Source organism: Lathyrus oleraceus, chromosome 5 (genome assembly GCF_024323335.1).
Source record: "Lathyrus oleraceus cultivar Zhongwan6 chromosome 5, CAAS_Psat_ZW6_1.0, whole genome shotgun sequence".
Taxonomy (NCBI): Eukaryota; Viridiplantae; Streptophyta; class Magnoliopsida; order Fabales; family Fabaceae; genus Lathyrus; species Lathyrus oleraceus.
Window position 1 is genome coordinate 621,176,526 of NC_066583.1, and position 27,996 is coordinate 621,204,521.

At 32.7% G+C, this 27,996-nt stretch overlaps 1 protein-coding gene across 1 annotated transcript; it reads left to right on the forward strand.

The window, feature by feature from the left end:
- Positions 1-14,818: 14,818 nt before the first annotated feature.
- LOC127087166 (U-box domain-containing protein 33) lies at positions 14,819-19,680 on the forward strand. Its single transcript, XM_051028029.1, has 7 exons — positions 14,819-15,210; positions 15,313-15,431; positions 15,616-15,725; positions 16,582-17,107; positions 17,362-17,913; positions 18,157-18,879; positions 19,060-19,680. Exons 1-7 carry the CDS (start codon positions 14,982-14,984, stop codon positions 19,240-19,242), a joined length of 2,442 nt encoding a protein of 813 aa, XP_050883986.1. The 5' UTR covers positions 14,819-14,981; the 3' UTR covers positions 19,243-19,680.
- The last annotated feature ends 8,316 nt before the right edge of the window (positions 19,681-27,996 follow it).

Sequence of the window (27,996 nt, forward strand, 5' to 3'; positions counted from 1 at the left end):
AACTTAAAAATTATAACTTACAATAAATTATGAATAAAGAATAATATACTTACTTGTTAATTTCCCCATATTCCTTATTTATGATCATTATGAATAACATGCACATCATCTCTATCAACTCCATCATATGAGATATAAACTTGTGTTGTGTATGAAGGAGCGGAAGGAATATTAAAACTTTCATCACTACGAGGAATGTATTTTCTTTGGAGAATGATTGACCATTTCCCTTATATGTTTGAAGGGTCATTCACATAGAAAACTTGTTTCGCTTGAGAAGGCATGATGAATGGTTCGGTCATATAAGTTCTCTTCCGTAAGTCAACCCGGATGAATCCTAAGTCATTTGTTTATATACCATTATTATTGGGAACCCACTTGCATATAAATAAAGGCACTTTGAAAATAACATAATCTATCTTCTAAATCTCCTGAATGACACCATAGAACGCTCTAGATGCCAATATAGGATTCTTATCTTTCAAACTAGAGAAATACATGAATTTGGCCTCAAACATAACCCCACTATTTTGCATTGTACTACGATCATCTTTTGATTTTGTATAAAAGGAAAAATGACCAATGTCGTATGCAATCCAAGTTATCACATTAAATTTTGGCAAGTACGACAACCATTTAATTGTCTTGGATGCACTATCATCATTAGATATTTATTTATTAAACCAATCTATGAATTTCTTGTTATGCTCTACCAACAACAACTTGTCACTCGTTCGGGGATTTTTTTTCTTCACTAGTATTTTGTGAGTAGCTATGTAAGGTTGAACTTCATTAAGATTATTCAATATATAGAAATGTGCTTGAAGAACTACATCTTGGGCCATTAACTTAAAATTTAAACCTTGAGCACCTCTATCTTCATAGCTATCAGCATGGTGAGACTTTGGAATTCCTATAGACTCTGCTTTCGACAAATAGTTTGTACAAAACTCAACAACTTCCTATGTGATGTACCTTTCAACAATCAAAGCTTCTGGTCGGTGATGATTCTTCATATATCCTTTAAATATCTTCATGTATTTCTCTATTGGATACATCCACCTTAAATAAACTGGACCATAAAATCTGATTTCTCTGACTAGATGAACAAATAAGTGAACCATAATGTCAAAAAATGATGGAGGAAAATACATCTCTAATTGACACAAGTTATGGAAGCCTCATCTTCTAATTCATCTGATTTTTTGAAATAAAAAACTTTATTACATATAGCATTGAAGAATAAGCACAATCTGGTTATAGATACTCTCATATTTTTTTGTAAGATGCCACAGATAGCCACTGGTAGAAGTTGTTGCATCAAGACATGGAAATCATGAGATTTTAAACCACTTAACTTGAGATCTTTTATTGATACAAGTTTCTTGACGCTTGATGAGTAAACTTGGGTAACTTTGATACCATGCAAACACTTGTAAAAAAAGTTTCTTTCTTAGATAGAGTGTGAGCTGCCGGAGGCAGATAAGTTCTTTTTCCTACTTATATTGGAGACAATTGTTTTCATATATCCATCGCCTTCATATCGAGATGGGAATTATTACTATCTTTAGTCTTTCCTAGAATGGTTATAATTTTTTCAATAAAACTATCACACACATTTTTCTCCACATGCATTACATCAAGACAATGTCTTACATCGAGACTTTACCAATATGGAAGATCAAAGAACACATACCTCTTTTTCCATTTATTTTTCTCAATTCACCCTTTTTTTCTCTCTTTCCAAAGACAACATTACCGTGTTTCTTTCGTTGATAAACTTCATCCCCAGCTAAAGGTTTATGAGCCATATCAAACTTTTGCTCTCCAATAAAAGCCTTTTGCAATCTACGATAAGAATGACCAGATTTTAGAAATTTCTGAAGCCCAAGGTAAACGGTCTTTTTCCCAAACTCAAGTTGGTGATAACATGTATTAGATTCACATATAGGATACATTTTATGTCATTTAACACTATATCTAGCTAAATTACCATATACAAAAAAGTCTTTGATTGTGAAAAATAATATTGCACGCATCTTAAACTTTTCACCAGAATATGCAACATCAAATTCAACGCCTTCCTCCCACAAAATTTTTAAATCTTCAATTAATGGGCTTAGATAACTTCCAGGTTGTCGTGGTCCAGAAATTATCATACTTAACAACAATTATTTGCGCTTCATGCACAACCAAGGAGATAGATTATAAATCGTGAGAAGAACAGGCCACAAAGAATGGCTAGCACTCAGATTACCAAAGGGGTTCATTCCATTGGTGGCAAGACCAAGCCTAAGGTTTCTTGGCTCAATTCCAAAATTCGGAAACAAAAAATCAATTTTTTTCCATTGTAAATAATCAGCTACATAGCGAACGTTTCCATCATATTATCTTTGATCTGCATGCCATCTAATATTCTTTGCGTCATTTGCATTAGCAAAAAGTCTCTTGAATCTTGAACTTATAACATTGCCATCTAATATTCTTGGAAATTACCATAACACTTTAGCAGAAGGACATTTCCTACTAACATTGTCATTGTCATCATCATTGTTGTCCTTCAACTTATAACACGACACACCATATTCTGAACATTTATCTAAATTTTCATACTCTTTCCTGTATAATATGCAATCATTAGGACATGCACGTATTTTGATATATTTTAAACTCATTTGACACAATATCTTTTTGGCATCATAACAACGATCCGATAAATTTTAATCTTATGATAGCATTTGTTTCGGCAAATCAAGTAATTTCGTGAAACTTTTATCTGATCAGCCATTTTTTGCCTTCAGATTAAACAATTTTAACACCGCAGACAATCGTGTAAAACTTTTGCACCCCTTATATAAAGGGGTGTCCTTATCACTATATAACGTATCATAAATATGGGCTTTCCTAAAAGAAGATTCTCCAATATCACTGAACATATCTTCTAGTCAATCATCTATATCTTCATCTACATCTACTTCGTGAATTTGTGACGCCATGTTTCTCTTTTTATCCACTTCATTATGCCACATCCATGTAGTATAATTTTGACATATGTCATCACAATATTGGTGATGGAATATTTCTTTTACTGTACCTTTATTAACATTCCCACAAATAACACAAGGATAATAAAATATACCACCATTTTCGGAAAGATTTTGTTCCGCGTATTCAAGGAATTCAAGAACTCTTGTCTTATATCGGAATTAATCTATCAGTTTTCATCCAACTATGATCCCTAATAAATTCTGAAATTTAAATCAAAATAATAATGTGAATGGCACACCAAAACCTAAACCTAAATCATATTCAAACCTAAAGCATATTCATAACAATAATATAACACTAAACCTAAAACATATGCATATTCATCACAACAATATAAAATTTAACAACAAAAAATGCAATGAACTATGAACCATGAACAATACGAACACTGCAATATATATGTCCACTATGATTGTACTATTCTGACGGAGTTGACGGAGTTTCAAAAAAGCAATGAAATCAATGAAAATCAGTCATGAAAAGTAACGATAAAATCAACAAAAAAGGAATAAAAGTAATGAACATCATCCATGAAAAGTAACATAGCGTACTTCGAAGAGGAGGAAGAGACCAAATGATTTAAAATGGTGAAGATTTTTGTTCCAAATGAATGAAGATGGTGAAGATTTTAGTTCTAAATGAATGAAGATGGTGAAGATGAAGAGTTCGTTATCATTGTCGTTTGGTTCGCTTAGGGCATGTTATGAAGGAAATAAAGAATTTGTTTTGTTTTAATTGACAATAAAGTCTTTCGCCGTGGTTAAGAACAAACATAATGAAATACATAACATGTTATCACAGTGGATAAATAAACTATAGTCAAACATTTTTCAATTTTTGTTTAACTTAAGAATTTAAGGGACACACGCTTTTTTTAATAGGAAAAATAGAAAAATATTGCTATTGGGATTCGAAGCTTGTATCGCATAATTTATCACCACGGTTGTTTCAAACAACCGTAATAAAATGTCTTATAATAAAATAAAATAAAAATATCAGGCACTTTCAATTTGAGATATTATAACGGTGGAATAAATGACCATAGTAAAATAATATTACCAACGATATATTTTGTAGTAGTGATGGTACTATTGAAAATTTTAAGGAGTACCTTATTGTAAAAAGTTTTATCCCAATGAAGGGTGTTGGTTACTTCAAAGCCTTTAGTTGTAGTATAAAACTAACTACCGTTAGAGTAATATTAACCTTAGTTGTTACCAAAGGGTAGTTTTCATAAAAATTAGACATTGATAATACATTTTTATATGGGTATTTGAGTGTAGAAGTTTACATGTCTATATCCCTATAATTTTGAAGTTCATAATTTTAATGGTTTTAATATGGAATGTAGATTTAATAAATCTATTTATGATTTGAAGCAAGATAGCCGTCAATAAAATCACAAGTTTATGGCAACTCTTATATCTTTTGGTTATTCTTAATCACAAATTAATCATTCATTATTTATTAAGAGTCTATCTTGTCAATTTATAACTTTATTAGTTTATATTGATGACATAGTACTCATTGGTAATTCTATGTTTTAAATCCAATCTTTCAAACAAGTTTTAGGTACTCTTTTCAAAATTAAAGATTTAAGTCTATTAAAATATTTTATTGGATTAAAGGTTGTTTGTACTCAATATGGAATTTTCGCAAACTAAAGAAAATATACTTTGGAGTTACTTTCTGAGAATGGTATACTTGCAGCAAAACTAGCTACCACTCCATGTAATTCGTCTACTAAAATTTATGCTAATGGAAGTACTCCTTATAATGGTCAATCAACTTATTAAAGGCTAACTGGACGACTTTTTTTTATCAACACATATCAGGCAAGACATAGTCTTTTCTATTCAACAACTTAGTCAATATGTTTTTAAACCTCTTAAGTTTCAATTTAATGCTACTACTAGTGTACTTAGATAATTAAAATCGTGTTCAGTTCAATGACTTTTTTCTGATTCTAGTTCTCTTCAATTGTCTGGATTTGCCGACTCTTATTAGGCATGGTGCTTATATACTCGTAAATCAATAACCCAATATTGTGTCTTTCTTAATATCATTTCTTTCTTGGTCCTGCTCTTATATCTTGGATATCCAAAAAGCAATCTACGCTCTCAAAATCCTCTTTTTAAGGCAGAGAAGAGCAATGGCTAGTCATTCTTGTAAGGTTCACTGGATTCACTGTTAACTTTATGACTCGTAAATTGTAATGAATGCTCTAACTTAAGTTTACTGTGACAATGTTTCAATAATTTATTTAGCTTCATGAACGTACAAATCACATAAAATTTAATTATCATATTATTAGATAAGAAATTCAAACGGGAATCATTCATTAACTCATTCCCTCATCTACTCAGCTTGCATATGTATTCACAACGTCTTTGTATGTGAATTCATCTCAATCCTTTATAACAAGTTTAGACTTTTCAACATACATAATTCAACTTGAGGGGAATATTACTATTATTGTTTATTTAAACTAATTCTTAGTTAGTCTTGACTATAGTTAAAGTTAGTTTTTATCGCTAATTAGTTGTTATTATTTTCGGTTAATTTGTTAACCTCTACTTCATTATATAAAAGAAGTATAACAATTTTTTTGTAATTTTGACTTTTGTTTATAATGAAAATATGTTGTACGTTAACCTTTACTTGAATACTAAGAGATATTTTTGTTTTTGTTTAATAGTAACAAATTTAAATCGTTCGCTTAAAATGAATTAAAATTATCTTCAAATATATTGCAACTCATTTAAAATTATGCTTATATTGCAACTCATTTAATATATTGTTGTCCTTCATATAGATTTTTCCTTTTTGTCATTGTTAATTTTGAACCCAAAAAATTTCTTCAAGCCTATAAATATGAATGTTGGAAAATGGATATGCAAGATGAAATTGATGCTTTAAAATTAAATAAAACATGGTGTTGTAGATCTCTCATCAAGAAAAATTCCTATTGGGTGTCGATATGTATATAGGATTAAAGATCATGCAGATGGTATTGTTGAAAGATTAAATATCTTATGATGGTATTATTGAAAATTATAAGAAACAAGATTGAATCCTAGGTGACACATCAGATTTTAATTGATGTGGCAAATATAACTTACATGACGTATTATTTGTCGTAACATAATTTGTTGCATTAGATTTAATATATTATAATAGATGTCTTATTGCAAAAGGTTTTACGCCAATAGATGGAAGGTGTTGGTTATTTCAAAACCTTTAGTTGTGTTTGTTGCTAAAGGGTAGTTTTTAGAATAATTAGATATTAATAATGCATTTTTATACAGGGGGTTCGAGTGAAGAAGTTAACATGTCTATACCCCATAATTTTGAAGTTCATAATTTTAATGGTTCTAATAAGGCATGTAGATTACATAAATATCTTTATGGTTTGAAGAAAGCTAATCGTCAATAGAATCACAAGCTTGCCGCAACTCTTATATCTCTTGGTTATTATCAATCATAAATTGATCATTTATTATTTGTTAATAGTTCATCTTGTTAATTTATAACTTTTTTAGTTTATAACGATGACTAAGTACTCATCGGTAATTCTATGTTTTAAATCCAATCTGTCAAATAAGTTTTTGGTACTCATTTTAAAATTATAAATATAGTCTATTAAAATATTTTCTTGGATTAAATGTTGCTTATATTCAAGATGAAATTTTCGTTAACTAAAGAAAATATACTTTGAAGTTACTTTCCGAGAGTGATATACTTGCAGCAAAACTAGCTACCACTCCTTGTAATCCATCTATTAAAATTTCAGCTAAAGGAAATACTCATAATTGTCAAACAACTTATTAAAGGTTAATTGATTGACTTTCTTTATCTACACATACAAGGCAAGACATAGCATTTTATGTTCAACAACTTAGTCAATATATTTTTAAATCTCTTGAGTCTCAATTTAATGATACTATAGTGTATTTAGATACTTAAATCTTATCCAGTTCAAGGACTTTTTTCTATTTCTAATTCTCTTCAATTGTCTGGATTTGCCGACTCTAGTAACGCATGGTGCTTATATACTCGTAAATCAATAACTGAATATTGTATCTTTTTTAATATCATGTCTTACTTTGTCTTGCTCTTATATATATGATATCCAAAAATCACTCTACGCTCTCAAGATCCTCTTTTTGAGGCAGAGTAGGGCATTGGCTAGTCTTTCTTGTAAGGTTCAGTAGATTCACTATTTACTTTCTGACCTGCAAATTATATTGAATGCTCTATCTTAAATTTAGTGTGACAATGTTTCAACCATTTATTTAGTTTCATGAACGTACAAATCACATAGAAATTTAATGTCATATTATTAGAAAAAATATTCAAACGGACATCATTCATCTTTAACTAATTCCCTCATCTTCTTAACTTGCATATGTATTCACAATATCTTTGTATGTGAACTCATTTCAATCCTTTATAATAAGTTAGACTTTTCAACATACATAATTCAATTTGAGAGGAATATTACCATTTTTGTTTATTTAAACTAATTCTTAGTTAGTCTTGAATATAGTTAGAGTTGGTTTTTATCGCTAGTTAGTTGTTATCGTTTTCGGTTAGTTTGTTAACCCGTACTTCATTATACAAAACAAGTATAATCAATTTTATAATTTTGACTTTTGTCCATAATGAGAATTTGTTCTACATTGACCTTTACTTGGATACTAAGAAATTTTATATTTTTGTTTATTATTAAGAAATTTAAATCGTTCACTTAAAATGAACTAAAATTATGTTGGAATATATTGCAATTCATTTAAAATTATGTTTATAGTGCAACTCATTTAATATACTTTAATATATTGTTCTCCTTCATATATATATATATATATATATATATATATATATATATATATATATATATATATATATATATATATATATATATATATATATATATATATATATATATATATATATATATATATATATATATATATATATATATATATATATATATATATATATATATATATTCTTTTTTGTCATTGGTAATTGTGAACACAAAAAATTTCTTCAAGTCTCTAAACATAAATGTTGAAAAAAGGACATGCAATATGAAATTGATGCTTTAAATTTAAAGAAAACATGATTTATTGTAGATCTCTCATCAAGAAAAATCCATATTCGGTGTCGATATGTATATAAAATTTAAGATCATGTTGATGGTACTATTGAAAGATTAAATATCATAATGATGGTATTATTTAAAATTCTAAAAAATACCTTATTACAAAAGGTTTTACCCCAATGGATAGAGGGTACTGGTTATTTAGAAACCTTTAGTTGTGTTGCAAAACTTACCACGATGAGAGTTATATTAATCTTAGTTGCTGCTAAAGGGTAGTTTTTAGAACAATTGAACTTGTATTTTTACACGGGGATTCGAGTGAAGAAGATTCATGTATATACCCCATAACTTTGAAGTTCATAATTTGAATGAAACTAATAAGGCATGTAGATCATATAAATCTCTTTATGGATTGAAGTAAACTAGTCGTCAATAGAATCACAAACTTGTCGCCACTCTTATATCTATTGGTTATTCTCAATCACAAATTGATCATTTATTGTTTGTTAATAGTTCATCTTGTTGATTTATAACTTTATTAGTTCATATTGATGATATAGGTCTCATTAGTAGTTATATGTTCACCTTGTTATGTTTATTTTTTTGGTTTAGTTATAATTCAGTTACAATTTTGATTTGTCTATTTTCATTTTTTTAAGTTTTTATTTTCTATTTTCATTTTTTTAAGTTTTGGTGTCCCTATTTTTAAATTCAATTTGGTTAGTGCGTGAGAAACTTTTAGTGATAAGAGAATAATGAGAGAGAATAAAAATAAGGATTGATATTATTGAGTTATAATTGTACTAACTGAATTACAAAATATGTTTATCTATATATTAAGTGATAAGCTCTAAACCCTAACTAACTTTGAATTTGGGTTACATAACTTGGATTGGATTATAACATACCCCTTATAATCCAAGTTGACGAACATATGATAATTACAGTTGATTTGAAATATTCCTAATTTCTTTCTCAAATTCAAGAATTTGTCAATCTTCAATCCTATGGTGAAAATGTCGGCCAACTGAGCTTCACTTGAGCAATGTCTTACTTCAAGTTCATATAACTTTACCTTTTCCCTTAAGAAGTGAAATCTAGTTTCAATGTGCTTACTCCTTTCATGCAAAACTGGATTCTTCGCAAGATTTAAGGCTGACTTGTTGTCGATTTGCAGCACTAAAGGTCTCTTCACTTCGAACTCAATCTCTTCCAGCACATATCTAATTCAGATTGCTTGACATGCAGAATATGATCCTGCTATATATTCGGACTCACACGAGGACAATACCGCCACAGGTTTTTTTCTCGAGTACCATAAGATTGGGGCACCAAATACTTGAAAGAAATAACCAGTTGTGCTTCTTATATCTTTCTTATCTCTACACCAGTCAACATCTGAATAACAAGTAACCATAGCTTATTTGCTTTCAGAGTCTCGTCGAAATATGACTCCATAGTTTATCGATCCTTTTAAGTATCTCAGGATTCTTATTGCAGTCTTCATGTGTGACACCCATGGTTCACTCATATATCTTCTCACTAATTCTACTGAGAAACCTATATCATATCAACTATTGCACACATATCTTAAAGATATGACAATTTGTTTGAACAAAGTTGCATCGACTTTGTCTTCCTTTCCATTCTTCTCCAACTTCAAATTTGGTTCGACTGGTGAAAATACAGAAGTCCAATTATCCATCATGAATCTCTTGAGTATCTCTTTGACATACTTTCTTTGACGTAACACCATACCTTGCTTCGACATTTAAAATTTCATGCATAAGAAATAAGACAAGTTTCCCAGATCTGAAATTTCAAATTCCCTCATCATCAGCTCTTTGAACTTCGACAAGTTCTTGTGATGATGAACACCAAATGAAGAATTAGTTCATTATAAGCAATGATTGTTATATCATGTGCCATAACTTCTGCATAGACACCATACACAGACTTGCATTTTCCGAATCTCAATTCGACTAAGTATGAGTCAATCTTCTTATTCCATGCCATAAGTGTCTACTTGAGGCCATATAGCATTTTTTGCAACTTATACACTTTCCTTTCTTCTTCATGTATCACAAACCCAATAGGTTGTGTGACATAGAATTCTTCGTCCAAGGGACCATTCAGAAATTATGATTTCACATCTAAGTGAAATGTCGACCAACCTTTCTTACATGCAAAGGCTACAACCAATAATGACAATATCCAATCTTGCAAAAGGTGCATATACTTCAGTATAGTCAAGTTCTTCTCTCTGAAGAAATCCTCGAGCTACCAATCTCACCTTATGTCTTTTTATCGACCCATCAGCATTGTGCTTCCACTTGAACACCCATTTCACTTTGATAGCTTTTGTATCGGTAATTCGACTAACTCTCGTGTGTTGTTTCTTTCGATTTCTTGTAACTCTTCAACCATAGTATACTTCCACTTCGTATTCTTTAAAGCCTCGCTATAGTTTATTGGTTCAACACTTACAAGTAAAACAAAATGAACTAATTATCCATCTGGTGTGACTTCATCATCACAAGTCACTTCGTAGTCTTGAAGTATTGATGGACGAACTATAGTTCTTTGAGGTCTCTAGCTTGTGCTAGCCATAACCTCTTGTACTTTGATTATGTCGGGAATGTCAGCAACTGATTTAACTGAAATATCGACAATTGCTTTGACTTCGACTTCATCGGGTTTCTTCGTTGAAGCCATAACTCATCAATGGCTTGTTAATTGGATCACTAAAAGTCTAATCCCAGACATAATTCTCATCAACAACAATATATCGAATCATCATGATCTTCTCATTGATTAGATTGAATATCTTGTATGCTCCATTTTTGTGCTCTTGTCATTAGGCTTCCTTCTTCTCGCATAAGGAACATGCTTCTAACAAAGAGAGGCAAACACCTTCAGATGACTTGCTGATGGTCGTTTGCCACTCCATACTTCTTCAAGAACCTTGTTCTTCAGCTTCTTGGTAGGGCACATGTTCAGAATATAAACAGCAATGGAAACAGCTTTACCCCATAACGATTTTGGAAAATTCTTCTACTTCAACATGCATCTCACCATGTCCAATATGGTCATGTTTCTTTTTTCTGCTATTCCATTATGTTGAGGCGTGTAAGGAGCAGTTACCTCATGATCAATACCATGTTCTGCACATAATTCTTCAAACATCTTTGATATATATTTGTCACCTTCATCTGTTCGCGGAACCTTGATCTTCTTTTCACTCTGGTTTTCGACAAGTGTTTTGAATCTCTTAAAGATTGCAAATACTTCGTCCTTTCGCTTGATCACATATATCCAAATCTTTCGACTATACTCATCAATAAATGAGACAAAATACTTATTTCCACCAATGGTATGATCCTCAAACGGGAAACATACATATGAATGTACTACTTCTAGTATGCAAGAGGATCTTGTTGGCATAGTCGAAACAAAATACTTTCTGAATTGCTTTCTGACTAAGCAACCTTCATAGAGTTTGTCTAGTATCTTAAGACTTGGTATATCAATTATGATATCTTGAGTAATCAGTTTATTGAGTGATCGAAAGTTCAAACTTCCAGACCTCAAATTCCATAGCCAACTATGCATGTGGTCGACAATAATTTTTAGAAATTGTACTTCAGTCGAACTGATCATGATCTTGAATGTCCCATTCTTCAACAAAGGAGATTTCAAGACCAAATTATTCTGAGTGTCGAACAGTTCCAAGGCTCCATATTTCATAATCAATTAGAAGCCTTTTTCGACGAGTTGTCCAACACTTAGAATATTGCACTTCATTTCAGGTACCTAGAATACATCTTTGATCATAGCTCTTCCTCCATTTCTCCTTTGAATAACTATGTCGCCGGTACCTTCTGCTTGTAATGAGCTATTATGAACAAGTTTGACCTTGATCTTCTTCGACGAGCCAAAATCTGATAACTACACTTTTTGACCAGTTGTGCTATTCAAGTAGTCGAGTCGAGGAACTAGATCTTTGAGTCGACATGGTCATCTGCAACTGCAGCCATAACCACCATATCTTCAGAATCATCTGAATCTTGGCGTACAAGGTTCGCTTCTTCCTTCTTTCCTTTTATCTCTCTCTTGTCTTTATTGTACCAACAGTTCTTGGTCAAGTGACCCAATTTTTCACAATTATAGCATTGCGCGCCTTTTTTCTCTTTGTCTTTCTTATAAGAGTTTCCTTCTCCTCTTTTCGAGGACTCAAAAGCCCTATCCTCGACCTTATGCTTTTGAGGGTTCGATCAAGACTTCTTGCTCAGAGTCTTGCCTCTTTTGCCTTTGAACTTGTAGGAACCACCATCTTTCTTCCAAGCCTGAGCTTGCAGTGCTTGTATTGAATCTTGAACCCCTTTTCTTTCGACAAACCTAATCTCATGCGCCTCCAACAAACCAACCAAATCTTCCAGTTTCAGGGTTTCAAGATTGTTGGATTCTTGAATAGCTACGATAATGTGATCAAAGTGATAGGTCAACGTATGCATTACCTTCTCAATTATCATCTTATCAGTTAGGGTTTCACCACAACCCTTCGTGAGATGGACGAGATTCTGCACCTTCGGCACATAACCTGCAATCTTCCATCTTCTCTCATCCACATCAATTCATATTGTCGTCGCAAAGTCTGTAATTTGATGACTTTGACTTTCTCACCTTCTTCATAGTACTTGACAAGAATATCTTATGCCTTCTTCGCCGATTAAGCATTAGAGAACTTGTTGAAATTCTCTTAATCTACTTCCGATTGAATGCAATATGCTACCTAGCCATCTTTCTTCTCCGCCTCCTTGCTCGCGACTCTCAGAGCATCAGTTGTATTCTCAGCAAGCTCAGGGACACCATTAGTAACCACTTCTAAGGTTTCATGAAAGTCGAACAAGGATTTCATCTGCTTGCTCCATCGATTTCAATTTTTGCCGTCAAGAATTGGAAGGGAATTCAGAATGCCATTAGTACCATTCATCTTTGCAGCGATTAATTAACCACCCACGATCCCAAAAACACGATCACCGACGTGTGTTTCTTAAAAACACGATCAAGAATCTAATTGGAACTCTAGATACCAATTTGTTAGTGCGTGAGGCACTTTTAGTGAAGAGAGAATGAAAATAAGGATTGATATTATTGAGTTATGATTATACTAACTGAACTACAAAATATGTTTATTTATATACGACTGAGTTATATACTAAGCAATAAACCTTAAACCCTAATTAACTTTGGACTTAGACTACATAACTTGAACTATATCACAACAAAATTTACTAATATTTATAATTATGTTAATTATTTATAATAATTGAATAATGTTAAAATTACAAAATGAAATTTTGTCAAATTTTAAAAATTAAACCTATGACCTTTCAAAACTACTAGAGTTGTGGTTTCACCAACTACCCTGAATTCTTTGATCCTAAATTCTTTGATGTTTAATTTTTTTCAAAAAGATTTATATTTTTTATAATTGTAGAATTTCTCTCTAATGTATTTTTATTAAGCTTGTTTATTATTAATTATACAATATAACAATATAATAAAATAAAAAGTTAGAAAATTAGTTATGCCATATAATAATACTATAAATTGACAAAAAAATAAAAAATAAAATCATGTTATCAAATAAAAATGAAATTATATTTCATATTATTTTTAGTATAAATTTTATTATTTAAAAATAAAAATTATGTTATTAAAGAAAGATAGAATTAAATTTTCATTTTATTTTCAGTATAAGTCTCAGCATTATTTTAAATAAAAAATCACATTATTCTACTAACTTTTTTATTTATAAATTTTTATTTTCTTACTCTATCTTTTATTTTTAATTATTTATATAGAAAATGATATTTGTTTATGTTTTATATCAGATTATGATCAAGTAGTTTAATGACTGAAATTCACCATTTAAAAATGAATATATTTGTACATGCACCAATATATTTGATGTCCATGCACAACTATCAATATACTATATAATTATTTTTCTAACTTTTGTTAATTTATAAGTATCGATAATTTATTATGTTTTGAATTTGGAACTTTATTTAATATCGATATTCAACTTATTAATAAATTTATAGAACTTTCGTTTGTAAATAAAAAAATATTAAAAATAACTAAATAAAATAATTAAAGACATATGCAAAAAAATTTATTTGATTTTATTGATTAATTCCAAAAATAACTACACTTAAATATATAAAATTCTAAATGCATCACAGTCATCATCCATATGACACAATTTTAAATTTTAAAAAACTTTTAAAATGTAATCTTAAATAATATATTAGAATTACTAATTAAAATATTTAATCAATTAAACATAAATCGATATCCGAATTTTAAAACATTAAAATATAGAAACAAAATCAGTGTGAAATGAGACAATTTTTACTTGAAGGAAAAAGTAAAAAAGAATGCGGCAGTTAAAGTAGTTGAAAATGCGTCACATAGCATTTGCAAACATTGGCGCGTAATTAAACACGGACAAAACAACATTTACTTATTTTAATTAATTTTAACCTCATGATTAACAGAAACTAAACTAAAACGTCGTCGTTTCCACTTTTCACATCAACAAAATAGTAGAAACCAAAATAACACGAGTCAGAATTCGTTCCGCACGCCATGACCATAAAAGTCAAACCTCTAATAACTCTCACTTTTCTCTTTTCAAATCCAAAAACTAATTCACATTTCATCATAAAATTTCCATTCCTATCCACACCCCCCCTTTTCTTGTGGTACCCCACTTCCTCTTCCTCCTCCAATAATCATTCAATCCATTTCACCAATCATGAAGCTTTTGATCCCTTCACACACTTCTCCCTTTTCTTCTCTACCTCAGAACCAACCCATGGAACATCAACAATCTTCACCTACAAACCCTAATAAAGTTCATCTTGCTCTTGGTAAATCGCTTCACAAAACCACTACCTTGCTTCAATGGACTTTTAATCACTTTCGGAATGCTGAAATTGTTATTCTTCATGTTTATCAACCTTCTCCTGTTATACCTACTTTATGTAAGTTTAATTCATTCAATTTTAATGTTGAATTTGAATATACCTTTTGCTCTACTTAATTAGCTTAATTTTGTTGTTAATTTGTTTAATTTTGTTACTTAGTGGGGAAAATGCCAGCTTCCCAAGCTAATCCTGAAGTGGTATCTGCTTTTAGAAGAGAGGAAAGAGAACAGACCATGAGATTAACTGATAAGTATTTGAGAATTTGCTTTGCATCTAAGGTAGATATCTGTGCTTCTTTTGCATTATGATTTGATTCATTATTTGGAACTATTAATGTGTTTTTTTGTGTTTTATGATTCGATTTTAGGTGAATTGTTTTAACTGAAAAAAAAATTGTGTGTGAAAGTTTGTTGGGTATGAAACCAATTATTGATTGTTTGTGTTGATATGGATTTATTGCAGGTGAAGGCGAGCGTTATTGTAACGGAAGCCAGCCAAGTCCAGAAAGGAATTGTTGATTTGGTTGTTAAACATAATATTACAAAGCTTGTAATTGGAGCGGAATCGGAAAAGTAAGATTGCGTAGTTGATGGATGTTTTTTTTAACTGTTTTAGATTTTTATTTTTGCAACTTTATGTCTTATAGAGGGGAGTGGGAGTTTGTATCTTCTGTATGTACTCCCGCTGTCCGACTGTCTTTTTGTGCATTGCAATGTGCATATTACCTTAACCGGTGAATAAAATGAGACGGAGGGAATAATTGCCTTGCCTATGCTGTGAGAATGATTGAAAAAACTTCTAACAAGTTCTACATCGCCCAGTATGGTAAAAAAAACGAGGGAGATCAAGACTACATACACATAGGGTAAAATATGATACAAGTATCCTCATATAGATATTTAGTGAAATAGATTAAACCATCAGCATTTTACTACAAAGCTGGGAAGCTTTCTCCTTCCGAAGCAATTCACTCCCAAAGATCTGTGAATTTCTCATGAGCTGTTATCGTAGGGGTATTTTCTTGACACTAACATTACCCAATTCACACACACCAGCCATCTCAGAAAAAGCATATGCATCATTGCATCAAATCACAGGACATCCAACAATGATTCTATGAAATTCATCCATATTAATTAGAGCACCCTAGTAGGCTAGTAGTTCACATAAAAGTTTCTGTGTAATGATTGTAAGGAAATTCCACCAATAGCATAATTTTTTTACTGACTTTTCCTGCCCCCTAAGGGAAGAATCTGGCTCTGTCCCAATTTCTTTGGATTGGAAAAGGTGGACTTTTTATTTTATTTTGATTGTAAGTATTTTACGTTCTATGTCTATATTCTTTGTAGTTACATTCTTTCTCCCTTTTCTTTCATAGAAGGGACAGATAAAGCTTTCTACTTACCAGATCATAATGAAAATTTACAGTTGCATGAAAGTGAAAAGGAATTCCGGGAAAGCAAATTACACTTCCAAACATGCTCCCCTGTTTTGTGAAATATGGTTTATCTATAAAGGCAGACACATTTGGACAAGAGAGGCTTCTGAAAAACCATGTTCTTTGTCTTCAGGCACTCAACCTGAAATTGCAGCAACAGAAAGCTTGAGATTTAGATCTTCTCAAAATGGTAAGAACGAATTACCCCATTCGGAATATCTTCAACCAAATTCTGCTAGAACTACAGTTTGTTCTGGAATTAGAAGCTTGAATCTGGGTGAAATCATAGAAACTGAAGCCACTAATTCATCCAAATCGTCCCGTGGTAGCAGTTATTGTTCTCCGCAAAATTCTGTTGGGGTTTATCAAGATGCATATTTAGAGGACATGGAAGAAAGAATTAACAGTCAACTTATTGAAACCGAAAGAGAAGCTGAGGCAGCAACAGATGAGTCATTTGCAGAACTATTAAACTGCAGGAGGTTGGAAATCGAAGCCATGGAAGCCATACAGAAGGTAAGCATAATCTATATGCTGCACAACTTTTGTCAGAAAAGAAGCTTCTGGTCTTTGCATTTGTTTTCGTAGTTTGTCATAGACCTCGCCTATGATTTCATGAGACATGACCTATGTCAGGTCAGAATTGAAGAAGAGGCAGGTTTATCTGTATATATCCAAACTAGTACAAATGATGTTATTAGGTCTGTGTTATAATTGAGTTATGAATTTCATGACATCTCTCCCAACTTAATTATATCTTCTATCTTTAGGTCAAATTGTTTGAATCTGCCCATGCCCATGAGGTGGAGCTCAGGAAAGAGGCTGAGGATGCACTTAGAGTTACCGTAACAGAACAACAAAAGCTCTTAGAAGAGAGTGAAAATATTTCCGGAGAGCTACAAATGACCATGAGAAATGTGGCCCTACTAGATAGCCGTGCTAAGGAAGCAACCCGTAGGCGAGATGAAGCTGCACACGAGCTCTTGCTAATTCAAACATCAATATCAACCTTGTGGCAAGAAAGACAGCAGATTAGGAGACAGAAAATGGAAGCCCTCCGCTGGCTGGAACGGTGGAAAAGTCGTGGGCAAATCGGAGCAGCACATTACAACGGGGTCATTGGATTTGCCGTAGAACTGCCTGAGTTAGCAGAGTTTTCATTATCAGATATTGAAAATGCTACATGTAATTTTTCCAAGAGCTTTAAAATTGCGCAAGGTGGATTTGGTATTATATATAAGGGGGAAATGTTGGGTAGAACTGTTGCTATAAAGAAGTTCCATCAACATAATGTGCAAGGACCAGCAGAGTTTCATCGAGAGGTCAGTTTCCTCATAATGGTTTTTCTGCTTTTAAAATGTTTTTCTTCAAATAAGTTTTGGATTGCTTGAGGGAATTGGAGGTGGAAACACGATATTTTAGGCCTATGAATTTAAATCTCTTTTTGTTTCTTCCACACAACAAAAAATGGAAATATATTCTATTCTCAAGAATGGCCAAATCAAATGTCTCTTTTTTTCTTTTGTACGACTGCCTGATTCAGATCATATTATTCTTGTGACCAGGTTCAAATTCTTAGTAGTCTCCAACATCCTCATCTATTGACCTTGCTTGGTGTTTGCCCCGATGCATGGTCCATTGTATATGAGTATCTCCCGAATGGAACTCTTCAAGACTACCTATTCCGTAAAAGTAACATTATCCCTTTGACGTGGAATATTAGAGCACGAATGATTGCCGAAATATCCAGTGCACTCTGCTTCTTACACTCATTTCAACCGGAAGCTATTATCCACGGTGATCTTAAGCCCGAGACTATACTTCTTGATTCTTCACTTAGTTGCAAGATATGTGAATTCAGGTTTAGCAGGCTTGTGACAGAAGAGTCTCACTATAGTGCTAGTTTCCACTTGAGCACAGAGCCAAAAGGTGCTTTCACATATACGGATCCTGAGTTTCAAAGAACTGGGGTACTGACACCCAAGTCTGACACCTACTCCTTCGGGCTTATTATTTTGCAACTCCTTACTGGCAGGACTCCAGTTGGATTAGCAGTTCTAGTTCGCCATGCAGTTTCATGTGGAAAATTGTCTTCAATTCTTGATTCTTCATCCGGAGAATGGCCTTTATCTGTAGCATCACGGTTGGCAGAACTGGGTTTGCAATGTTGCGCTCAAAATCGCAGAAACAGGCCAGAGTTAACACCTGCTCTTGTAAGAGAATTGGAACAGTTACATGTTTCAGAAGAGAGACCCGTACCGTCGTTTTTCTTATGTCCAATCCTTCAGGTAATTTATCTTTTTTTAACTACCAAAAAACCTTAAGTAGATTTAGTAGCCCCCATAAAGCTGATAAATCACTAAAACCTGATAAATCTGAAGGACCCTTTTTCTCTCCTTCTTTTTGTGCCAAGAATATAGTTGTTGTATACTACGTGGCTCATGTTTTATATTGGCTTCTTTCTTCAGGAAATAATGCATGATCCTCAAATTGCAGCAGATGGATTTACATATGAAGGGGATGCCATACGCGAATGGTTGGAAAATGGACATGATACTTCTCCAATGACTAATTTAAAATTGATTCATTTGCTTCTCACTCCCAATCACTCAATTAGACTTGCCGTCCAAGATTGGCTCTGCAAATCATAAAGGTACATTAATTCATTTAGGATAAAGAACACGTTTTACCCCCTCCCCTGTAAGTTTAGGGATAGTTTCGTTTTAGCTGCAGGATTTCCCTCATTGTAAATCTGTCCTGTATCCAATGATACTTTTCTAAATTGATTTTATCCCAATCCCTACCCTTTAGTTAGTCGCCTTGTCCGAAATTGCCTGCAACACACAATTTAAGTACATGCAAAAAATTGTATTTGTCCACAAATTCCAGCCGAGAGAGCAAAGAAAGAAAAAAAGGAGAATGCAAAAGATGGTCATTGCCTTAGTACCTGTTGTTCTATTGGGACTTAAAATGCTAAGGATTAAAATGAAATTAGTCCTGTCGTGTCATTTTCATAAAAGTAGCTATTCATGTGGGTTGTTGCCAAAAAATGTGTAATGTATATGCAAGTTTTGCCTTGTTCTTCTGTATTCCTTTCCAGCTTCACCATTTTCAAGCATTCTAAGATACAAGGTTGGTTCTTGGTTGTCTTGCATGTTTGGATGAGTCTTGACAGAGTTCTATTCTCTAAGATGTAATTTCTGCTTTTTCAGCTAAAACTATTAGAAAGCGAGCTAACAGCCAAACGAAAAATGTATATTTGTGAGTCAAGATTATTTCCATTTCCGCAAACTCGATGGATATCTCTCCAGTTTCAGCTTTTGTGGCTTCAAGTATGAAACATCACGAACGATATTCCATGATGTCATTAGTTGCAACATGTGTTGTAAATAATCGCCTGCAAAAGCATAAATGCAAAATCTCTATTACACCAATAAACAATGTACATGGTAGAAGTAATTAGTGTTGTCGCCAAACATGGTTTATAAAGCGCCATAGCGCTGCCATCGTTCGAGACGATAAAAGTTGACAAGTAATGGTCTGCTTAATGCATATCTCTTTTGACACTGGTTTAGTCAATGGATAGTTGTGATCACTTAGCAGAATTCATGAAGAAAATATTAAGACCAAAAGGATAAAAAAAAATAACTGAGGATTTAAGATCTGTGAATCCCTGCCCTTATCACAGAGGATCGCTTAGGCACCATTATAATGCAATACTTTTTCAAACACAACCAATCAAGTCATGTAACAAAGTTACCAACAAGGATTTCCATTTTAATACTGCATCAATTAGAAAGACCAACACCAAAAACTAATATTTGTCAATGATCTAATTACAACAATGACTATAAAGAACTTATTGAAGTCAAAATCTTTGTGGATAAATCTAGAGTATAGTTAGCTTGACAGTGTATCCTTAAGTGATTGTAATCAACTTGACAATATACGATCTCTCGTGGTCTTTAGTAATTTACTTTGAATTATTTTATCTTCTATCTCAAACAAGTTTTAAAATTCTCCCTAACGAGTCACTCATTTGAAATAAATAAATAAGTATTTTAAAATAAATGATTCATTTTAATTTTTAATACATTTTTTTTAATTCTACCATTTAATTAATATTACTTTCATCGTTTTAATAACATATATTTTAATAAAAATATTATTCTCCTCTTTCATTTTTATTTTTTTTAACCAACTGGATCATTTATGGAATTGAGAGACTACTAAACATGTTTGTTAAATTTATGATAGATTACCTAGTTTGAATTTTTATCAGGTTAGATTTAGATTTGGTAAAATCTAACTCAGCCTATTTTCACCCACTCCTAATGATAGTTTGTTACGTTTTAGAAGTGAAATATTTAAATGGACATTCATTAAGTGTAAAAGTAAGTAAGAGATTTGATTTTAAAATAGGAAAAATAATGTTAGGTTGTTACGTTTTAGAAGTGAAATATTTAAATGGACATTCATTAAGTGTAAAAGTAAGTAAGAGATTTGATTTTAAAATAGGAAAAATAATGTTAGGTTGTTACGTTTTAGAAGTGAAATATTTAAATGGACATTCATTAAGTGTAAAAGTAAGTAAGAGATTTGATTTTAAAATAGGAAAAGTAGTTTTTCAAATAAGTTAAAATATGAAATCAAAAGTGTAATTAAATTTAAGAATTTACTAATAAATTACTAAATTTTTATACTATGTATTAGCTAATTACTTACAAATTAACTATATATCATAAAATTTTAATAACATTTTTTTAGCCCAAAATATAGACTTTGCTTACTAAAAACAATTATGATTAAATTAAACAAACGTTTTTTTAATTATATATTAATAACTATTATAAATTCCTAACTAATAAAAATTAACACAATAAATTGTAAACTTTTCTTATAATTATTAGCTACTTATTTAAACACTATTTAATTGCTAATTAACTATATTTCATAAAAAAAATCATTCATACTATTTATTTAGTCCAAAATAAATTTTTTTATTAACTAAAATATATTTAAGAACTAATTAAAATGTCCTAACTAATAAAATGAACTAAATATACTGCAAATATTTGTAATATTTTACTAACTAAAATGTTAATACACTAATTAAGAAAATATTATCAATTAAAACTAATTAAGTTGTTAAAAGTGTTAGAAACTCTTATGCACCGGTCAAAGGTCCAAATGACTAAGGCCAAATCCATCTCAAATTCATTCCATTTGATTTAAGGTATAAAATCAGTTCACACCATAAGGGTAAGGTACAATCTCTTTGATATCCATTTTTCACACTCGTCTTGGATCTTGATCTAACTTGGGCATTGAAGTGTTAATCATGCAGGTCCACCTCGTGCCACCATAAAGGAGATCGTAGCCACCATTCAAGATCATCAGTTTCCAAATGCATCCATTTTTGGTTCCTAAACGGAAAAGTGACGACGTTTGTGGGAATAAAGTTACTAGTTCGCCACCTCCTTAAATCACCGAATCAAGAACAAATCAACCTCTGATTCATACATTTTCCACGAATTCGTGTTTGCTTTCCAACTCCATTGTTCAAAATCTCCTCAGATCTCAAATCAAGAATGCTCTAAAGTAAACATAGAGATTTATCGCATCCGATTCAATTGATCATCATCTCATCCACGATTCTTAGAAATCAAAATCTCTTATTCTATCGGAAACTCTATAAAGTAGTAAAATGAAGGATCTAAGATCTAGATATAGGGTTCCTTAGGGGTTTTAAGGCTATTTCCATGAAGGTCGCACTAGGAATTTGTGGTCCAGCTTCCGATCCAACGTTTCTCGTACTTCCAATCTTTAAAAGGCACTCATCATGGAGACCTAAAAGATACCGCAAGTTCATAGATCATGGTGCCCAGACACCACAAGTTTATAGTTAACATCCAACGAAAATCCAGTAGCAGGGTGCCTTCCATAGGTACCATTAGGATTTTCACTTGATGCACCAAGGTATCCTTAGGCTGGATCAAAGAGCAGAGGTTCATCAAGCATGCCCGAAGAAAAGTACCTCAGACTCTAGTTGCAAGGAACCACTCGGTGTCTACCTTCAGTCGTCGCTCAGCATTCATGTTCCAAAGAAAGACTGGACGAAAAAACATCCCCAAATCCTTCTACAGAGGTCGGATGGGTTGACCTAGCATGGAACGTCGTCCGCATTTGACTGTCCTCATGTGTCTAGGAAAATTCGGTCACCCGACCCAATCTCGCATAGATAAGTTATTGCCATTTATAAGTTACTTGAGGTAGACAACCAATCTGAGTGAGAAAGAAGCCATGGCATTCAACAAAGGTAACCCTGGGGTTCTAAGATTACAACAACCGCCCTCAAGCTACACCCGAAGAGAAACCAACCATCCAATTACACGTTGGCGGGTATATAGAAAGCGGGGTACCTTGACACCCCGTCCAACCAAAGAAGATTCCTTGAAGCGGGAAAGTGCACCCATTCGGAAGCCCAAGGAAGGACAACAACCAAAAATCCAGGACATTGTCTGTCCATACCGAAGTCACCACTGAAGGTTTATTTATCCAGTCATTTCGTTGTTTCTTTATAAACGAATTCAATTCATTATTTATGTGTGTGTGTGTGTGTGTATATATATATATATATATATATATATATATATATATATATATATATATATATATATATATATATATATATATATATGTGTCATAAACCCTAAACCTTAAATTTTTAACACATTTCTGCGATTTTGAGACGACTTAAACACATTTCATGCCTGATTTCATATCTGATACAGACTGAAGCATTTTTGAGATTCTGATACGACTCAAATTTACACCTTGCATGACTCATCATCTAAGGCATATTAAACACATTCATTTGTAGCTGGCACACTCCTCGTCTTTTCAGATCTAGCCAATCCAAAGGCGTAGGTGGTAGATCCCATACACCTCCACCTCGATTCGAGCCAAGCCTCGGGGGTCGGGGAACAATGCTTTGTGATGCGGAGCTCGGTATAAAATTACGATCACATGATCTCAATTTCAGTTATCATAGGCCCCACCACAGGGATCACAAGCAACTCTTTAAACGTTATATACAAATTAGTACACTCTTATAGAAAACGCTAAATACATCTAGCAAGTATAGCAACCAAAAATGGTAACTAACGTCACTCGATGCCCTAAGTCACAAAGAAGAAAAATTCAAGAGGCCCATATGCCACTTAATTATAAGAAAATGCATTGTTTCCTTCATGAAACGAGAAATCGGGGTTCTACACCCAAAACAAATGTCTCGTCATAGCCGATGAAAGCCATTGGTTCGACCTAAACAATCAAACTTTACAGTGTAAAAGAACAAGTCCCTGAGTTATAAAAATTTGTAGATAACGACAGTGGTAAAACAAAGATAAATGCAAAGCTCTAAAGTGAATAACACTAGAATTGTAAAAGTAAAAATATTCCATTAAACATTAAATATTCTTACACCAAGGCAAAAGCCTGATAAGCTTTACAAGAAATAAAGTAATGCAAGTAAAAGAAAAATTAAGCCGAAGCGTTTGGAGCTGAGGTACCGTCGAGACCGTACCGGGACCACCTTCTTGAATTACCCTATGAGAAGATAGAAACGAGTCCAACATCTCAGCCAAAATTATGGCATCATGACAGAAATTCCTTGCATATTCCACAACTTCCTCACAGAATCCGAGCATGACCTGCATAGTCCGCTGAAAAGAATCACAGAGCGCCTGATTCAAACTCACCACCTCATCTTTGAGAGCTTTCAAGGTCTCTGCATGAGCCTCGGTCTCCTAAAGAAGATCTTTCTAATGTTACTCCACCTAACAAGTTTTCTCCTTAATATAATCAAAAGCAACATGATACCTCTTCTACGCATCCTTTAGGGAATCCTCCAACATAGTCACCCGAGCAATCAAAGCGGAAGGAGAGCTATGCAATTTTGTCGCCTCTTATAAAGAGTTGATAGTTTGAATCCCCTCATGCAGCACAACAAGCTCATTATAGATAGTACAACACCTTAACTACATAGCTTCAAAGTCCCCTTTCCAAATATCCCTTCACTTGGTAGGATTACCTGAAGGTAATACGTCTCCCTGACCAGTAGAGACAAGAGATAAGATAAAGCAACTTTGAACATGTTGTGGGCAATCTTAGAATCTAATTCCATTTTGTCCCCCTCATGGAGACTCCGAACAAAGGATAAATTTGACACTGAAACAGTAGTAGTTGCTTCCTTAAGAGTCATAGAAAGTTGGGAAAATAAGACATATGGCAGCCTTATAAATGGAGTTACCTCACCATAAGCACCACCATCAGCGACACAGGTTTGTTTTGGAGAACCCTCATCCCAGGGGATTGTGGTTCTTCATCTCGGACCCTCTTTGATGAACTGGAGCCAGGGTTGAATCATCCACAAATAAAGCGGCCCATAGCATCCACAATTGGTCCACCTCGGGAGCAGAAGCATAAGTCTCTATAATCGAGGTAGGAGAAGGGGCCAAAACAGGAATAGTGATCGCCAGGGGAGCTGAGGTAGAGGTAGAAGTTCCAGTATTCACCATTACCTGGATACCTTCAGCATTTGCAAGATTGGGAAACATCTTCAACTTTCTTATATTTTCCATCCTATCTTCAAAACGTAATCACACATCTTAAAAAAAAAAAAAGACTCCGCTCTCACCAAAAAACTTCCTCATCTATTCCCGGGCAACTGCACTTAAAATAACATGAGTATTAATTTGCATTTTTCTTACTTCGATAGGGGGCACCTCACTAGGGCCGAACCCTTCCACATAGCCAAGCCCCTAAAACCAAGATTGTATTTCTTCCTTCATTGTCACCTCGGCCACAGAAAGTAAACCCGATTCGGTACAGTAAGAGTGAGCGTCCTAGTTAAAGTCTTAAACCAGTAATTCAAATACAAAATCCAACAAAAGATAGGAGAATCGGTAGGGAGATAACAGAAAATGATGAGTTACTTGTGTGGGGGTATTTACTACTAAGAAACGTCTCAAGAAGTCACTCCAGTCCAGACTAAAAGGTTCGAAGCAAAGGTTGACCGGGTGGAAGAAAATAAGCCATTAATTGAGGAGATTGTCCTTAGAAGTGCGCCTTGGATGGAACAGATCAAAGAATAATCTTAGGGAAGGTTTCTAAGATTTGTGCTCGCCTCACAATTGAAGTATCCTTATGTAGGCCTAGTACATATGAATTTGGAAGGGAGAAACTTTTAGATATTTCAAGATGGCTACCTCAAATTTAGAAAAGGGCAACCGAAGTCCTATTCTCGTAAACAAAGACTCATAGAATAGGATCATGTAGTTATCAAAAGAACTGCATATCCTCTTTTCCCTTGTCACTGGAAGGGCTAACTACTCCAAGGGATCGCCGACCACAATGCCAGTCACATCTATAACGACCTCAGTACTCATAGCCGAGGAAATTCCCGCTACTTTTTAATCCACTCAGTCATACTCTGACGCAACCGGACAACTTCAAAGATTCAAGTAGGCTATCACATCAGTGTCGTTAAGCTCACAACCATCAGTCAGCAGATGAATCTGAATGTAATCTTTAGCGCGTTTTCTCCTTTGCAAATTGGCTTTTATCCTCTCTTCTGGTAATACGCGATGAGGTATAGGGACATCGACATAATTCATTCCTCTGTCAGCATTTGATAGAATTGCGTCTAACAAACCAGATGGCGAATTTTCTTCCTCCAAGGAATTCTCAGACACCCTTTCTGAATCAGAATCGTCAAATATGGATATGATTTCTGGTTCTAGGTGATCGCTACTAAGATGAGAGAGAAGAGAATCAGGGGATATCTCTATTATAGAGCCAGATGAAGTTTCAACTTCAGAACCACTTGCTAAGTCAACGATACTATCACTCACCCTGATTAGAAAATAGGAAATATTGAAGATAAAAAACTTGAGTTAAGATGATACCTGATTATGCAAGATTTATGAAGTAGGAGAAGATGAAGAAAGGCGAAAGTTTTAAGCAAAACATTGAAATCACTCCTAGTAATACCTCAAGAAAGAGGAAACGAAAATGCTTTCTGGAAAGTAATCGTAAGTTTAAAGGCTAAAGGTTGCAAAATTTCCCAAACACTCAATTCGCCCTATTTATAAGCAACGACATCTGAAAGGATTAGACCAACTATAGATAGAAATCAAAAGATCAACGACTAGATTTCAACTCATGGTAAGCAGATGCGAGTTGAACGACAACAAACAAATCATAATTGAAAAATGACAAATAATATTGAGTTGAATGACAAACAACATTGAGTTGGACAACGTGATTGTGTTCGAAAAAGTTTTAAAAATGGCCAATTTGATGCATTTTTTTAATCGGACGATTTTACAAAATCGACTCCGATTATTTGGTTCGAACAATTTTAGATGGGTCAATGAGTTTTTCGGTTTTACTTCAGTTTTTATCCGCTAAAGATTTTCAAGATTGACCGGTTCGAATTCACATTCGATTCCCGGTCCAACAGATTGAACGCATCGATCCAACTTTTAAAATATTATTTACATCATATAATTCAACTAATATATGTTAGTTAAATTAAATGAATATAAAAAGTTGATCCATAATTCAATCATTAATTATATCATTTATTTATATTTATGCACTAATGAAATAAGTTAATCAATAATTTTTATAAAAAAAGTTAAGATGGTAAAAAGCTTAATTGAAAAAATAAAATATTTTATTTTATATATACTAATATTATATTCAGCATTCCTTTTTTATATACTATTGTTCTATTCAAACAAAATATTATTATCAGTATTTTCTTAATATTTTGCTAATGCAATTATTTATTATATATTATTCTTGTAGTGACGTATGAAAATTATTTTAACTAAAATCAAATTAAAAGAAAAATAATAAATATTTGACTATATTTATTTAAAATGAAATAAAATAATAAATTTCAATATTAAATTAATTATTCAGTCAAAAATTACCATTCTTAACTTAAAAGTAATATCAATTATAAAGACCACCTTTTAAATAAACCAAACATGTAAGAATAACTTTTGACTGACTCAGTCTTGATTCATTTTCATAAATAAAAAACAAGAAATCATAGTTTATAAGATTTACCCATTTACCACCTTTTGGAGTATACTAAACTTAATCAAACTATAAAAAAATTCAAATAGGTAAAAAAAATTGAAATTTAATTTAGACTTTGAATAGTATAATAGTCATTGTTTTTAGTCTTAGTCAAAGCAAAATAAAAGACCAAGTTTTGTTTATGTCCTTTTATATGAATCTATCTAATCTAGAAAGTAGAAACAAACCAGACCAAAAACAAGACTTTCCTAACAACTTTTTCATTTTACTTTTTCTATTTTTTATTC